The 17,970-nt window shown below is 32.2% G+C and overlaps 2 protein-coding genes across 2 annotated transcripts in view; both read right to left on the bottom strand.

Annotated features, from left to right (window-relative positions):
* Positions 1 to 239: 239 nt before the first annotated feature.
* Positions 240 to 13,969, bottom strand: LOC139499648 (polyadenylate-binding protein-interacting protein 1-like). The gene is made up of 10 exons (XM_071288398.1): positions 13,671 to 13,969; positions 11,674 to 12,746; positions 10,225 to 10,337; positions 9,750 to 9,867; positions 7,433 to 7,555; positions 6,655 to 6,767; positions 4,648 to 4,753; positions 3,086 to 3,134; positions 2,146 to 2,259; positions 240 to 869 (listed from the first exon to the last, which is right to left on the bottom strand). The coding sequence occupies exons 2-10, from the start codon at positions 11,914 to 11,916 to the stop codon at positions 655 to 657; spliced, it is 1,194 nt and encodes a 397-aa protein (XP_071144499.1). The 5' UTR covers positions 11,917 to 12,746; positions 13,671 to 13,969; the 3' UTR covers positions 240 to 654.
* LOC139497411 (polyadenylate-binding protein 4-like) overlaps positions 12,547 to 17,970 on the bottom strand; it is a 17,560-nt gene continuing 12,136 nt past the window's right edge. The window contains exons 8-10 of the mRNA XM_071285627.1: positions 15,635 to 15,913; positions 13,671 to 13,842; positions 12,547 to 12,746 (exon numbers count right to left, since the gene is read on the bottom strand). Of these exons, the coding sequence (XP_071141728.1) occupies positions 12,547 to 12,746; positions 13,671 to 13,842; positions 15,635 to 15,913 (651 nt within the window). The remainder of the gene's footprint in view (positions 12,747 to 13,670; positions 13,843 to 15,634; positions 15,914 to 17,970) is intronic.

The following is a 17,970-nucleotide window of genomic DNA, read 5'->3' as shown; positions in this document are numbered from 1 at the left end:
ATTGGCAGTAAGCATATATTGAAAAGACCAAAAAATTCATCAAACACAAATAACCAATCTAAGAGTACTCACGGTTATTTATACTGAAGGTTAGTTCAAAGGTAATTTCAACTAATAAATAAAGTTTCCGCAAATGTAATTGTCAATCAGTGCTGATCTTTTATATTTAGTTTTCATGACCTTGTGCAACATATAAGTTTCTACAGTATGTCCATTCTTATGCTCAAACAGTATATACATTTGTATTGAATTATGTTTAATCTATATTAAAGATGTGGTATGATTGCCAATGAAACAACTCTCCACCACTACAGTTCATTGTCAGGCTTAAAGTTTATAAGAAAACAATGTAAAAAAGTTGACTACTTGTATACTCTATTGGAAGTTTACACAAGCCTAACTCAATCCTCATCTCTGTCTAAGTACATGAGTATGATTATTATTAGATACATTACTAATGTATTGGTGTTACTTTACTTGTTTGATGTTGGATGTATTGCTCTTAATTACAGCTATACTCCATTTATGTGAGGAGACATAATAGCTATTTCTAATTTATGCATACGGTATAATACATTATTTTATGATATCAATTAATGACTACATATTTATATCAGATATTTGGCTGCAGTAGTAACATACAGCTATTATTATTTAAGCAAAATACAAAGGTCTACTCTGTCTGATCCGTTTCCTACAAATTGGACATTGTTTCACTTTTAATTTGTCGCTACAGTTTTTACAGCAGCATACATGCATACATGGTAAAAATGTGACTTCTACTGGATCATCAAAACAGATTTTACACATATATTTATCATCAGTATTGTCCCCTAAATTCTGGTTACCATTTCCAGTACTCTCAATTTCTGAAAAAAAAGTCAATAGAGTAATTGATTCGCGCGTCACTGTTGTGTTTCGAAAGCAAAAGATGCTTCTGGTGCAAAGACAACATTTCAGTCCTGGTTTCTATGATGAATTAATTAAGGTGCTTAACTGTCTGAACTCATTGATATTTATTACGATTTAAATTTGACTATTTGCGCTAGCTCACTGTTAATTCCAGTTTTCCGATGATTTGTAAAATTACTTAACTTGTTTTCTCTGATTGTAAATGACGTCTTATAATTATCACTAAATCCATTGCATGTTGGAAGTGTACTGATTGATATTGTAGTTTTTTATTCATGTTTTTTTTTATTAGTTGTTATTGTTATTTGAAGAAGCTGTCAGTAACTGCGATTACTCACATATCTGTACTTATTTTTCATGCGGGGATGTATTACCCGTCCACGTCCACTCTCTGTGTATTTGTCAGATGTTTTTAGTGTTGTATCCATCTAATGAGTCAGAGACTTATATTTGTAGTTTGTTCTTATGTTGTACTGTTATACCACGTTCCAAGATTAGGGAGCATTGGACGATCAAAATAGATTTAAGAGGATGTGGTATGAGTGTCAATTAGCAAACTCTCCATCCAGGTCACAATTTATATAAGAAAACTATAATAGGTCAAAGTACGGTTTCAACATGGAGCACTGGCTCACACAGAATAGCAAGCTATAAAAAGCCCAATGTGCTTGACCCAAGTCAGGAGCCGGTAGCTCATTGGTTGGCGTTGGTTCATGACTCTTATTTGTTCTTTCACATTTACGATAAGACTCGAAATATTACAGTATTACTGTTTTTATAAATACATTCTACGTCATACATTTATTATAAATTCTGTTTCGAATCGACGTTTTAAAACATTGATGAAGCGGATGACTATAGAATGAACACATACTTGTAATGGATTTAACAAAATTACAACTTTAACCCAGGTCTACCCGTTATATCTGGTTTGCTGCTGGATTCAAATTATTATCATATTGAGCTATTATATCTAAACCTATAAACAACTGTCATACCAGTGGGAGGTTTAGTTAGCTATAAAACTAGGCTTAACGCATCATATAGGTAAATTTCTGTTCCAAGTATGGAATATACCTGTTTCGTTTGTTGATAATGGTTGACATTGTCAGTTTTTATGTACTTACTTTATTGAAGTTCAATTATTTTGTTATACGTTTTGTTATTTATCTTTCAAATATATGTTTTCCTTTGAACAGATAGAAATAGAAAGAATGCCATACAGAAATATACCTTTTGTAATCAATGTTTCTGCTACTAATTCAGAACTGTAACCCATTGCACCTTGTATGGACGATTGACTGTCTTCAACTTCCCTTAACTGTTGTACTTCGTTTTCAGTGTTTTCTACATGACATTAAAAGGCATATTAGATAAATAGCTGGTTGTGTTGATGTTTGTTCTGCAACTTGGTGTTTGATCTTCATCAATGATATTATTTCGTATTTTATATTAAATGATATTATAACAAATAAATAATAAAAAAATAAAATAATGTAGTGAACCATTGGCCCCCCCGAAAAAATTGGTTCCTAGCGTTTACTCCAGTCCAACTTATTTGTAGAATATTGCCTTAATCTACCATGATATACGTAATAAATCATTAACTTTTGGTCCTCAATGCTCTCTTACTTCGTACTTTTTTTTGGCCTTTTTAATATCATTTTTTTCGAGCGTTTCTAACTAGTCTTTTGCAGATGAAACGCGCTTGTGGCGCAAATATAAAATTTCTATCCTGGTTATCTATGATGAGTTTATTATAAGTGAATACGTACGATGTATAGTTAAGTTAGTTTGTGAATGTCGGGTGCTTTTGCAGATTGATTTCCAATGATTAACAAATTCGATATTATACAACATAGAGATCATAGAAGAGTGTTTGCCGTCAAATTGTACTTTTTGTTTTATTTATTTCAACAAGAAAACAAAAAGCCAATCAACAAAATTGCATGCAAATTTGTAGCTTTTATTTATGTTTGAATTATTTTTCATTGTTTTATTTGTTTATTTTCAGTCATGATGCCAAAATTCGATTATATTTGGTCGATATTATAAAAAAGAAGATGTGGTACGAGTTTGTTAAGAAGTTTTTTTAGATTTTTGATGAGTGTATGCACGTCTTTTTTTTTTTACAAATAGTTTGACCAAAGATTACATTGCAAAATGTAAATACCATTGTTCAAAGATGGTCTGGAATCAATAAAACTCTCATGATAAACTTGCTGAAAAACAAAAATTAGAATTCTGTTTTTAAAGTTAATAATAGTATAACAATATCAAATCTTAATATAACAACTTGTTATCGATTTTTTCTCAAATCTCGCTTTAATCGTTTGTCATAATTATGATACGCTACTTAAGTGATATTTGGTTTTCTCAGTCGAATATAAAGATAATGTATGACCTCAGGAGCGGACGTCAATGACGTTGCCTATGAAAACGGCGATAACAGATTATCAATGGTCTTTCAAATTAAAGATATTTGGCAGAAAAACATGAAAAAAGTAAATTAACAAAAATACCAAAGTCAAGGAAAAATGTATGCCTGAAAGTGCCTTATCAAATGACAATATCAAAAACACAAACAGATCGAACGAATGGGTAACAACTGTCATATTCCTGAATTGGTAAGGCAATTCCTGATGTAAACAATTGTGTTTATTAAACCTGGTTTTATAGCTATCTAAACCATACATGTGTATGACATTCCCACAAAAATGTTTGTATTGAATACAATTTGTGAACAAAACAAACAAACAAACATAATTGGAAACAATGTCAAAAATAGGGACATGACAGTCAACATTGTGTTATTATCTTAATCACTATAAACCAAACACTGAAAAACAAAATGGCAAATAGACAAAGCACAGAAGCAAAAATGAAATACAAGAATACAAATGACCAGAACACAATAATATAAAGGTTATTATTAAAAGATAAATAGAATATTTGACCAGATTTCCAATAGTTGTTTATCGATATTAAGAAATATACAATCCGATTTAAAGTCCATTATTCTAAAGTAATAATTCTAAAAGTTCAGAAAACATGAAATTGTTAAAAGTACATTGATTTGTAACTATGTTAAAATTCGAATACTGCCTTTGATTAAAAAACTAAATTAACCTGGCAAATTTATAGTAGTGGTGTTGTCCAGTTGAAACTCTCTTCATTTCCTAATTATTATTCTTGATTAAGAAAATGACTTAATCTGGGCAAGATTTATAGCCTTCCTCTTTTTCCCGGTCTGGACCAATGACAAAACCTCCTCAAAGGTCTTTTGCATCCGCATCTGAATATCTGACATATGCAAATTTGTCATTTTAACGTATATGATGAAAGACCACAAGACCAACAGTTATCCTGCTGCCTTTTAACTGGAGCATTCTGAATGTGGTTATCAAGGAAACATGTGTTGTGTTCAATCAGAAAATTGCATTTATTATGCCAAATATTAAAATTGGATTTACAAACTTGTAAATCGAATTCTACCTGTTAAACCGGGATTGAACTTTGTTTGTCTCAATAACGAATCCAACCACCCTTATTTTTGATTGGGTCTTTAAGTCGTTTCAAATTAATGTCAAGTTATTATCGAACCATCTTCATCGTTTTGTTGTGATTGTCGCGTTTGTATCTGAAAAGTTCGGATTTCAGCTCTTGCACAATGCTTTAGTATATATATCGACCCGTTACTATATATTTGTTTATCTATGCCAAAACCTAACTTACCTCATAGTGAGATAGGGAGGACATTGAATGCTGCTGTGATGAATCTCCTCGAACCCAATCACGTGACTTCAAATTTAGCAACGAACTTATAGATGCCCTTGTAGCTCTTAAAAAAAGAACCAATATAACAAAGTTTTTTGACGAAAACATACCTTGTTTTACTTTATTATTCAAATTTGTACATAAATAAGGCAGTTAGTTGTCTCGTTTGAATTGTTTTACTTTGTCATATCGGAGCCTTTTATAGCAGACTATTCGGTATGGGCTTTGCTTATTGTTGAAGACCTCAAGTTGTTTATATCTGTGTCATTTTAATCTCTTGTGGAGAGTTGTCTCATTGGCAATCATACCACCTCTTTTATTTTATACTTATTACAGAACAAATATGGACGCAAACAGTAAATATTGATTAAAAGTAAAATTTTGATGACATTGCAAAAGACGTTGCTTAGTTCTTAATTTATGTCGCTGACAACAAAACTTAAGCATTTGTCTTCACCTCTCTAAGTCAGGAACCTGGTATAGTGGTCGGTATTTGTTGAAGTGATTTTAAAGTGTTTTCGTAAAGTTCCTGGTTCGATTCCCGTTTGGGATGAAAATTTCAGGAACTCAATTTTCGGCTCTCCCTTGACACCATTTGCGAGTATGGTCTTGGGGAAACGATGATAGTCCGTCGGACGGGGACGATAAATGGCTGGCCCGTGTTAAGAGAGAGCCACATCTCTTGCACGATAAAGACACCCTTGTAGATTTCGAAAAAGAGTAGGCTAATGCCTCTACAAAGCAGCACTCGCACCCGCAAAGTGGAAAGGGATTAATATAAGTTGCAAAACTTGTTTCCCAATCCACTATAAATAAATATGTTTAAACTAAAGTGTTTTCGTATCTCGATTTTTTGTACATTAGACCGTTTGTTTTTATGGTTGAATGGTTTTACACTACTAATTCTTTGAACCCTTTAAAGCTTGCTCTTTGATGTGAGCTAAGGCTCCGTGTTGCAGGCCGTACTTTGACGTATAATTGTTTAGTTTTTACGGATTGTGACTAGCTAGGAATGAGAGTGTCTCATTGATTTGTTTCTTTTGTATTGTAATGCTCCCAATGTTTAGGCGTGGCCTTTCCGCTTTAAGCATGATAATTCATTATTCTTCACCCTTAACACAATTGTTTTCGGTTCTGAACATAAAGTCAAATTGAAAGGATTAGTTCAAAATTGTTTTATTTTAAGATAATGACGTTAAAACTTGATTCTTCTTATGAGAGGACAAATAAAGCTTTGTGAATATGTAATTCGTTATCACATGCTCTGAAACTGCAATTACCAAGATGGTAATGTTATCATAGACGCCGTTTCCTTTATGTTTGAAGTACGTATTTCAAAAACAAACAATCGACATTCCGAAAAAAAAACAAGTCCTGTTTCAATTCTAGCCAACAGGCTCTATGATTCTTTTTTTTAACTTACTCCATGCGAAGTAGAATGAATAGAGATAAATGGAGATTCGAAAGGGATATTTAACAGCAAGGAAAAAACTACTGACAAAGACATTGAAAAAAACATAAAAACAACGAAGGGTAAAGAAATAATAAAAAAAAACACTTGCATATACAATTTAAGATTAACGTAACAAGAATCCCACTTAATGCTGTCAATGAACTTAAATAGTTCGGCAACTAGATCCTGCTACACTTTAGACACCCATCGTGTTCTTGTACGTACAAACTTGAATTGACCTTTTTTATTTCATGATATGACAATGTTTTCTCACTGACTTATTCAAAGCTTTATGAACACCACCATGAGCGTGCTGTCAACTGGTTGATAAACCTATACTTGTTAATTTCGGTGTAATTTGGTTTCATGTGGAGAGTTGTCTCATTTATTTAATTAATCAGTAATTCGAGATTTAAAAGTGTATCTTTTATAATTATTTTCGTCAACAATATTACTTAGATAGTTTGTTTAAATCATTATATCTTCAGTATCTGATAGTTTTAAAGACTTACTGATTCAGATTTTCGCGTGACGCTAATTGTTGAAGATGAAAAAACACTTCGCTGAAATTTCCTTCCTCTGGTCTATTCAAATGTGCTGTTTCTACTATTATTGCTCCTGTTCTCTATGAAACATTAACATTGAACCATTAATGCGAAAGAGAGCTTATATATTGTCTATCAAATTCATCACATGCACATTATAAATAATCAACAATAAAATATCAATTTAGAAACAAGAAATAGCTACTGAATTTATAAAAATGTTGGATTACACAATTATAGTGAAAAGACAGATGAAGCATTAATAAAATCCTTTATTTTTACTTCGTATTTAGCCTGCATCATTTATCCGATTTTGCAATAACTAAAATCCCAACAATAAATGTCTGCATTAATGTTGAATTTACAGCAATGCAAATGTTAGTACAATTGTTTAAAAAAGTTTAAAGCTTTTGAAAAACAAATTTTTTTGGCAAGATTTCATAATTTTGTCAATCATGTTGATATCATCTAATTTTTCACCCCTTTCTTCAATTTTTACAATGATCACATATTTTATAAAGCATTCTTACCTGAATTTCATTACTTGTTTGATTAACGAGAAGTTAACATTAAACTGAAGCGTATCTGACACATAACCATTGGAGATTATTAAAGAGCATACCTCAAAAGTATACTTATTTTTAATCAGCTATCAAAATTCAAGTAGAATTAGAGTTTCGTACCTCATTAACGCGAAGAAATCAAGGTTTTTACTAAATTTTAAGACGAATCAGTGCATATTTACCTCCAATACCTGCGTGGTGCAAGTTACGGTTTCATTTGTTGAATGTTCAAGAAGAACTAATAGCAAATCTCTTATCATAAATCTTACAACTGCTATTCTTTGTAAAACACCTCCAATTGTTACCTGGAAAACAATTATTCAGTAACTTTTATAGAATCCGTGGATGTCGTTGGTAAATTTTAACAACGAATTCCAAATTGTCCATACGATTTTATACAGGCGGTTGACAAAAAAAAAAGCAACAGTAGTATATCGCCGTTCAAAAGTAATAAATCGAATGAGAGAAAACAGATCCGGGTTACAGCTTTAAAACAAGGTAAACACATCAACTATAAATTAAAAATTACGAAACAACAGAAACACTAAAGTGCAATAAAAATCAAAACGACAATGTAACACACAGAAACGACTTATAGAATAACAACTGACATTTTCCTGACGTGGTAGAGGCCATGCTTAGAAAACATGGTGGGTTGAACCTGGTTTTGCGGCTAGCAAAACCTCGCTTTTAAGGAAGCTCGCTTGTCATGTTTTGGAATTTTGGTCAGATTTTCGGAATCCTCTGGTTTTATCCATTTGAATGCCTTAACAAAATTTGCCCGGTGACCCCCATTTTTCTTTTTATAATTCTTTTACATGTATAATGATAAGCTGTCTGTTAAAGTCTTATAAAATTTTAATTACTTTTTAATAGTTTTTGAAGACTTAAACTTGTCAAGGATAAAGCTATGAAAAGTCAAGAGAGAACAATTTCCGGCCAAAATTTCAATGGCTAATATCTCGAAAACAAGCACGGTGACTTATATATTTTTTTTGCTCTTTTGATTTCTTTATTAATCCCCTATCAATATATGCTAGTGTTTTGAAAAGTTAATTACTTTGAAACTGAGCAGGCAATGTTAAATACACCATTTAAAGGACAACATTACATATTAAGACTACGTTACAAATAAATGCAAAAAAAAATCAGGAAAAAAAACTACACAACAAAATATCAACAAAACATAAATGTGAGACTCCTCAACCGCCCCTTGTCCAAAAAATACACAGTCATTTTGTTTCAACCACTCTTTTGCATTAAGTTGTAGGATTGTATACAATTAATTTAAATTTGTGTTTGACCGTTTTTGCAGGACTGGCAAATGTTCTCGCAAATACCCTGGCCCTATAAACAACAAACTCTAATGTTTGCAGGTGATTGACCATATCAAAGCACTTATTTGATTGAATTATTAGTTCTGCCCGTTATTGAATAAATAAAGACAACAGTAGTATACCGCTGTTCGAAAGTAATAAATCGATTTTGAAAAAAAACAAATTCGGAGTGTGACTTTACTTTCATTGCAACGATGTGCAGCACAATGACAAATTAAAGTGTGAACACAACTCCTATGATACCATTTGACAGTGTTTGTCAGTATATGCAAGTATACCAACATTTGTTACTGACATGTTTACGAGATATATTGAGCCTATATGTTCAAGACTATCCTACCACATTTTAGTTCTTTTAACGCAACTACGTTGACCCTGTTTTGATTAAAATCTGTAAATAGGAATGTTGGCTTTTTTTTCAGGTCATCACATTTTATGATACATTTTCTTTGTCATTGCTGATGTAGTTGTGTGTTTTTATAGTGATTAAGATTAAAACACAATGGGAGATGTTGCTCTATCTATAAAACCAGACTAAATCATGCTATTTTCACACAATATAAGAAAAGCATGTACCAAGTATGTGTATGAGCTTTGATTTTTCCATTTGAGTAGGGACTTTCCGTTTTGAGTTCGATACTTTATATTGTCATTTTGATTTTAAATTCATTATCAGAGTTCTGGGAAGCAGACTTTAATTACTATCCTCCCACAGTGATACCTTGCAAACACAACTCGTATTAGGCAATTTAACGGAAAGCTCTCATACGTGCAGTAGGATTATTTGCGATCATGAATCATTTACTATATTATGCTGTCATTATGATTCAACTTTTTTTATGGTAAAAATAGAACCTTAAACAATTGTTTTAATATTATACCAGAAAGATAGCATATTCCTTTATTGAATAACAGGAACAAATTCAAAAGTTCAAACAAGACAAATTGATAATGAAATCAATTTTCCTGTTCTACAGTTAAATACTGTAAATTCCAAAACAAAAATCCAACGTAAATTCAAAAAGGGTAAAGTCTTTAAAAACAGATCTAAACAAAATTAAACACTATCAACCTATGGAACGGGATGAAAATAACAACATATTGACATGTTGTTGCTACGTCGGTGAAAACTTGTTTATGATGATATAAATCAATTGCTTACTTCCAAATTCAAAAACAATTCTCCTAGAAAAATCACAAATCCACATAAACAAGGAACTTTATCCGGGTTTGAAATCAATTCCTGCTTTTCCAAATTTTTCAAATACTCTTCTTTGCATCTGTAATGAGAAATAACACATTGTACAGATAATTCAAATCATAATGATTGATGTTATTCAATACAAAAATTGTGTATGGAACCACCAATTAATTTCTAAAAGCTTACATGCTTTCAAAAACATTATAACATGAAAAAAAAACTACACATTTCATGCATCCGATGCGCTTTTGCTTACTTTACGTTTACCAGAAAGTGTCTTCCTTCCAAAAATGATGTTTGAAATCCTTAAGGTTAAGTTGTATTTGTTCTATGTCGTTCAAATAAAAGCAAAAATTAGATGTTTATGTGAATGTGGCAGCAGCCCGACAGAAATTATACATGTATCAAAGAACGATCCTCAATAACCTTCACTTACCTCGTAATAAACATATTTCTGAAGGTTGCAAAAGCTGGATTCTTCCTTAGTTTATTAGATAAAAACTGAACAAGTTGTGCTCCGGTATAGTGAAAATCTGGTTCTATAATAGACTGAAAACATACTAAAAGTGTAAATACAAATGATAATCATCAATAAAACATAACTCAAAATCCATAACTAAACTAGAAAAGTATCGAAGATTTATCTAGAAACTTTAATTGATTGATTGATTTAAAAACCATATTCAATTATTTACAAGTTCCTAGACTAAAAGTAAAGATAGAACAAATAAATGAAGCAACCAAATTTCTTTGAAGAACCGAAGAAAACCCCGACCATACCATGGCAAAAAAAATAGTTTACTTATGAATAAAGCGTCATTTCAATTATGATTAATAAAGTTGAGAAAGGAAATGGGGAATGTGTCAAAGCGAAAACAACCCGACCATAGAGTTGACAACAGCCGAAGGCCAACAATGGGTCTTCAATGTAGCGAGAAACTCCCGCACCCGGAGGCGTCCTTCAGCTGGCCCATTAAAAAATATGTATACTAGTACAGTGATAATGGACGTCATACTAAACTCCGAATTATACACAAGAAACTTAATTTAAAAATCATACAAGACTAACAAAGGCCAGAGGCTCCTGACTTGGAAACTTGGAATAGGCACAAAACTGTGGCGGGGTTAAACATGTTTGTGAGATCTCAACCCTCCCCTATACCTTTAGCCAATGTAGAAAAGTAGACATATAACAATAAGCACATTAAAATTCAGTTCAAGAGAAGTCCGAGTCCGATGTCAAAAGATGTAACAGAAAAAAAAAAATGACAATAATACATAAATAACAACAGACTACTAGCAGTTAACTGACATGCCAGCTATAGTATATTAATAAAATAAGTATGCAGAATGATTGAGGCAAAACAGTAAAAATGTATAGCTTAAATATTTGGTGACCTGGCATAACTGAACGACTGTGTTGTCAATTCACCAAATGTTCAGACTCAACCATGTTTAAATGAACACATAAATGTAAGCAATGTAAAAATGCTTCGGTACGAAATGATATCCAGTTGAAATTAAACCTACTGATATATTGATACATACACTAATATCATAAATACAAAAAGCCATTGGCTAAATATCTAACTATTATAAATTTACAACGAACATGGTGAATTCTGTCAAAAGTTCGGATAAATTTTATAATAATGAAACTGTTCTTGTATTGCACGATCTGTAACCTGTCAAAAACAATTCATACATATACCTCTTATTTTATTTATGAAACAAAACATGATATAAAGTACATTTTAGCAAAGTATTGAAACATTCTTTTGTTATTCATTCAGATCCCATACCAAAGTAAAAGGTGAAAGAAGACGTAGAGTTTAAGTCAATGATAATGTATAAGACACATTTTCAAAGTTTTTTAATGACCTACCTTTTCAAACAAATGTTCTATAATGTTATTCATAACATGGTCATCAGAACAATTTTGTAGCATTTGTACAATTACATCCGTTATTTCGTCTATGTTGCCTGACCGTAATGTCAGTTCGTTTATAATATCACAGAATGTGGAACAAATATCGTCTTCAGAAGAAGAGCTACTCGAATCGTATGGACTAGAGTCTTCTTCCTGACCGAATTCTTCTGACATATAATTCTGAAATTGCCACAACATTTGTAAATTATTTTATCAATTTCTTATCTTTATTGCTTATTCGAATTGACAGGTTAATATAAAATCTTTAAGGAGAAATTGTCGATATTGCGAAATGAATTTAAAGATTATTCAACTTTTACTACAAAATCTTTTCAATTTCTCGCCTAGAATAAGCTCTTATAACTTGATACTTAGCCACGTCCACTCTGTGTTTTTGTTAGATGTATTTCTATGTATCCATCTGATGCGTTAAGCTTTTTCAACTGATATTTAGTTCGTTCTTATGTTGTACTGTAACACCATCGTCCAAGGTTTCGAGGCGGGGTGCGGTTGGGACATGTGTAACCCACAACATTATGTATGCATGTGACTGTCCCAAGTCATGTAGTTGTCGTTTATTGATGTGTTGCATAAGTGTTTTTTATTAATTTTTTGTAGATGAATCAAGTCGTTAGTTTTCTAGTTTGCATTATTTTACATTTTTAATTTGGGGGCCTTTTATAAACGACTATGCAGTATGGGTTTTGCTAATTGTTGACGGATGTACGGTGACCTATAGCTATTAATTTCTGTGTAAATTTGTATCTTGTTGAGAGTTCCCTCATTGTCAATCATACCACATCTTCTTTTTTATATCTATAGTTGGCCTTAAATAAAAACTGATACGTCCCTGGTTGTACCTACCTGTGGTACAGATTGTGGCATGCGAGGTGGTTGTCCAGTGCCAGACTGTCCTGTGATTGGACGGGCATTCATGCCACCACGGATGTTACCTTGACCAGGTTGTCTTGCTCCAGCGGCAGCAGGATTGCCAGGTCTGACTTGTTGTCCAGGCATATTCTGGAATCCTGAAATAGGAAGAATGATTGAAATACAAAGCAGACTTGTAATTTTGTCTTTTAGTCTATCTAGTTATTTTATCATTCAAGTTGATGCTAACAAACAATTGGACTTGCCAGACTCAATAAATGAAGGAACTAACCAGACTCAAGGGTAATAAATTACTGAGCAATGCAACAGTTGTAATTTACACATAAATCCAGAATTATGAAAATAAGGAGATATGGTTTTATTGCCAATGAGAACTTCAAACGAAGTGGAAGTAGGCAATTGGGCACCCAACTTTGGGGGGGGGGGGGAAATGGTTGATTATATAGGGTATCACTGAAGCATGACTTGAGCCCAACCCTATTATAGAAAATTCTTAATCTGTGACTTTATTTAAACTCTGAAGTTGATGAGCAATAGATGTGAAAACACATATATCACAGAATTTTATCCCAAATGATGTTTAAAATATCATTTTAGGGAATGACTGATTTACAATCTAAAGAAAATTTTGAAAAAAATTCAAATGTATTTTTACAAAGTCAATGTGATTTAGAATATACAAGCATTCAATTGTAAAAGTTAAATGATGAGCAGTAAATGTGTATCACATGGTAAGGAATGCTCACTTGCATATCTCGTCATCAAATTTCAGAAAAATCTGGTTTTCGATTTGAAGCTTTAGATATAGATGGTTGGGAAATGTGATTAAATTAATATCTCCAAATAGCTTATCTATTCTTAAAATCTATGTTATACATTTTTGTGTTTCTGTCAGTTTTATTGTTACACTTGTCATTTTAGAGCTATAATGTATGGGTTTTGCTCATTGTTGAAAGCTGTACAGGGATGTATAGTTGTCAACTTCTATAATTTGTTTGATCATTGTGGAAAATCATCTAATTGGCAACTAAACGACAACATCTTATTCTTTTTATACATACCACTAGCTGATGTGGGCTGTCGTAGCTGTGTTGGCCATCTTGGACTGGCCTTTATCTGTGGTACCTGTGTTGGGGCATAGAAGTTTCTCTGTCCCTGTGTCATGGTAGGAAGGATATACCCTGGTCCAGCTGATGGGAATATCTGACTCATCATACCGGCAGCAGGCTGTCCCTAAAATCATAAACAAATCAAGCATGTACTTACACTTCAAAGATATGATGCTTCTTATATTCATGCAAGACGAACTTGTTACCTATATAAGGCTCATGAGTGATGTTTTAATAATAATAAAATAAGCATATGCAAACATCGTTATTTGAAATGTCTAATTAAAGAGCATTCAATTCACAGATTATATGGATATCAAACATACACCTCGACATTCACCAAAGAAGGGACATAGAAATAGACCAATCCGTCATGTTTGTCTTTGTATGAATATGAAAAAGCGATGATATTTCCCGTCTGTATTACTGATTTAATACGGCTATATAAATATACATTCATTTGACAGATTTTCAAATTTCAGTAAATTTAAGCAGTAAAAAAACAGAATTAACTCATACACTTTACAAGTCAAACTGGTTTGTAACTGGTCAAAAGTAGACAAAATCATTATGTTTTTTGTCCACCCCACAAGATTTCTATTGAGTGAGTAAATGTTCGTTATAACAATTTCATAACTTGAGATAACAAATTATTTTAACACAAATTTCTTTTAAGCCTTTATAGTCTTGTAGTATTATTTGATGAGTTGATATAAATAACATATTTAATTAGTGATTTTATTTCTGATAGAATTTTTTTTAAACTTCATGGGCCTGATTACCAAAGCGGGATGAAAATGTGTCCTAAAGACAAATTAGGACATATGCAAAATCTGAGTTGATTCATCAAACATGTTGCAACTTAGAAAATCATAGGATCATTCTAACCGTAATATACCTATTTAGGTGTCTTCAGATATTCTGCGGATTGTTCTTACTTTAGGATTAACCTAGAATGGTTATTTTATTAATAAATATGGCCTATATTGGTTGCATTTACTACAGAGCGTTATCATTTGATTTTTAGATGGGAGCAGGATATAAACTTGTGTCCTGCATATTTTTTTTTTTAAATCCCTGTCTTTCCTTTTTACTTTTCACTGTAATCCTGAATTCGGTTCTGCATTCTTACATAAGTTGTCATCCTGCATTTTTTTCAAATTAAATACTAGTCCCCTCCCACTCCTCTTTCAACTTTCCCCCATTACATTCAAATAGTAGCTCCTTTAATGCATATCCCTATCCCTAAACCTTGTTTGAATTTAATTTATATTGTTTATAAATGCTAAATGACTATGTCTTAAACATATCTTCTTGTTTCAGTTTTGTATTTTGCTACATCCACAAAGGTTTATCAAAGTTATCCGCCTGTTATCAAAAACTGAGACTTACGTCTCCTTCCTCTATTATATTTTTTTTATATCGCTCAGTCATAAATACATCTGGTATACCATCAAATCTCAAACAAAAGGATAAAAGAAAAAAAATGTCTGGCACTTCCTGATGAGCGTTTTTGGAAAAAAAAACATATAGAAAGGATAGGTCAATTTTTCATCAATGTGTTGTCAAGCTAAACATATTTTGTTATAAAAGAGAATGTGGTGCCATAGCTAACTGAAAGTAATCTTATCTCCATCCATCATTACTTTGACCAGTGTGATTGTGAGTTGACAGCGGAATGATTTTTTTTCGCAGGTAAGTTCAGCTAGCCCAACGATCTACCCTATCTATATTGTGGACATTTTGTAACTGAAAAGATCAACAGGAAGTGCCAAAAAACTTTTTCTCGCTCAAACATTTGGTTGAGATTTGATGGTTTAGAAGGCGTGATAAAGTTCATTGTATACATGAATTCTTTCTGTCAAGTATTCAAATAACAACAATTCTTCTGAGAATCAATCGAGAAAGACGCATACAAAAAATGTATATGAGTAGCAAATTTCCAACAAGAATGTGTTGGTTAGATGGCCGTTAAAAAATGAATGTGTCACCTGATTTCTAATCCTTTCAATACGCTGCATGTATTTTGATGCCAACTGAGCCTTTCTGTCTTCTTTACTCTGGGATAGAGCCACATACAAAGGTTTGGCTACAATAATCCTACCGTTCATGTTTGTGACTGCCTTAGTAGCATCCTCTGGAGATCTAAAACACACAAATCCAAATCCCTTGGATCTTCCACCTTCTGTCATAACCTTAAAAGAAATAAGACCAATTTATCACTATTGAGACGTAAGAGTGAAACTATTGTTAATGTGTATATCAGCGTAACGTAATAAGAAGAAAAGAGGAATTAATACCATTCGAAATCAAGGTAACAACTATGAAAACACTATTTTGCATATCTATTAAATTTAAACTGAGGGCAATACAAAATATCTTAAGGTCGACGATACCATAAATCTTTTTATTACAATTAACAGCACTACATATGCCTTCAATGGAAAACAAATTGATTATGTAGACCACCAGATATCATGTTCTTTTTGTTAGTTCGTACTGTTCGTTGATTGGGCATAGCCATCCAACCGAAACCATTATTAAATATATAAAGATATGGAGCTTAAATCGATCAGTGTTTGCATTCCTATGAAAAAGGCAGTAGGTGCGACTTATGGTTATAAATGAGCTGCTTGTTATTAAAAGTAAGTTCGTAATCAAGAATTCTGATTGAAAATGGACTATTTTCATATAAGCGAATTTCGACTCTAGAGTGTAAATTTTTCAAGGTAAGCAGTCATATATGAGCAACGTAAAGAAGACACTTCGAATTTCATAAATATTCGACCAATTACCTCCCGAGTTGAAAGTTGGTATTATGCAAACAAGTGATTTCAATCCCTCGTCATTCTTGCAAATCAGAAACGGGGTCAGTACATCACAAGTGTTGTACAATTCAAATACTACAGGACACACTATTTATAGATTCTAACGTAACAATGCCTTGTCTATGACAAATTAATAAAAAAGTAATCATAGAATCTTAAATTTATGACTTGTCAAATCAAATCAAGATTTTACCAAATTCTTTTAGAAGGAAGGTACGTCGAACCAGAGAAATTCCTTTACAGCTCTTTTTTTCGCATTGGATGGAGAAAAATATGGATATGCTTTTATCCTTTAATACTGAAAGTGTGATTTGATAAAATTTTCTTAGACTTTTTCACTCAGCAATATGATTGCAACTAGTATTTGTGAAATACTAGTTGCTATTATATTGCAACTGGAGGGATAGTGATTGATGTTTTTATGATGAAGACTTACTTTTCAATCAGTTTAAAAAAGGTCTTGAGCTGGCATGTCAGTAACTATCTATTTTGTCATCTTGCATATTTTCCTTTGTTACCAATTCTGACATCGGACTTGGACTTCTTTTAAACTGAGATTAACTGTATGTATACTGTTTGTTTGTTTATTCTACATTATGTATGGTATAAGGGAAGGGTTCATATCTCATAAAACAAGTTTAACCTAGCTGCGGTTTTGGCCTGTCCAATGTCAGGAGCCTCTGGCCTTTGTTGGTCTTAAATGCTTCTTGATTTCATTCATGTTTGGAGTTTAGGATCCACATTTTTATTTAGGGGCCATTTTAGTACGGTGACCGAGTATGGAAAAGTCGCTTATTCAAAGAGTTTTATTGTCATTCGAACTATACGGCTATAAATCACAGTATTGGTAGTGCAAATGTTAAACTTGACATTTTGACTTTTCGTCAAACAATCGTACGGTGCATTTTTTGTAAAATGGGCTTTGAAGTACGTTAGTTTACGTATAAGAAAAAATGACTTTGAAATGTTTTGAGGTCTACATTGTAAAAGACCATCCGTGATATGATTTCTATTTTATATACATTGTTGTTTCACCCTATTTAAACGATTTCAAATAAAGTTTAGCAAAAATAATCATTTAAGAGTTTTTTGTAAAAGATTAACACTACGAATATTTTGCGTCTAAAAGAGTACGTTTCAATGGGTTTTTTACGCAAAATGTAAAATAATCAACATTTATATGATATTTCATACCTTTATTAATCAGTAATATCAAATTCATTTATCTTAGAAGCATTATTTGAGCAATTCAAGCCAGACACAAGTCCTAACTCTCATATATACAGCCTCTTATAGATTAATATAAAAAATGATGATGTGCTGTATCACTTACAATAAAATACTGGGATATGTTCCGTGAGTCAGTAGACAATTTCCTGTCAAATGTTACCTTATTTTTTTTTGTAACCAACCGTACAAATTAC

The sequence above is a fragment of the Mytilus edulis genome, chromosome 12 (assembly GCF_963676685.1).
Source record: "Mytilus edulis chromosome 12, xbMytEdul2.2, whole genome shotgun sequence".
In the NCBI taxonomy this organism is placed as follows: Eukaryota; Metazoa; Mollusca; class Bivalvia; order Mytilida; family Mytilidae; genus Mytilus; species Mytilus edulis.
The sequence above is the reverse complement of the archived record's forward strand: the minus strand, read 5'-3'. Positions and strand labels throughout refer to the sequence as shown.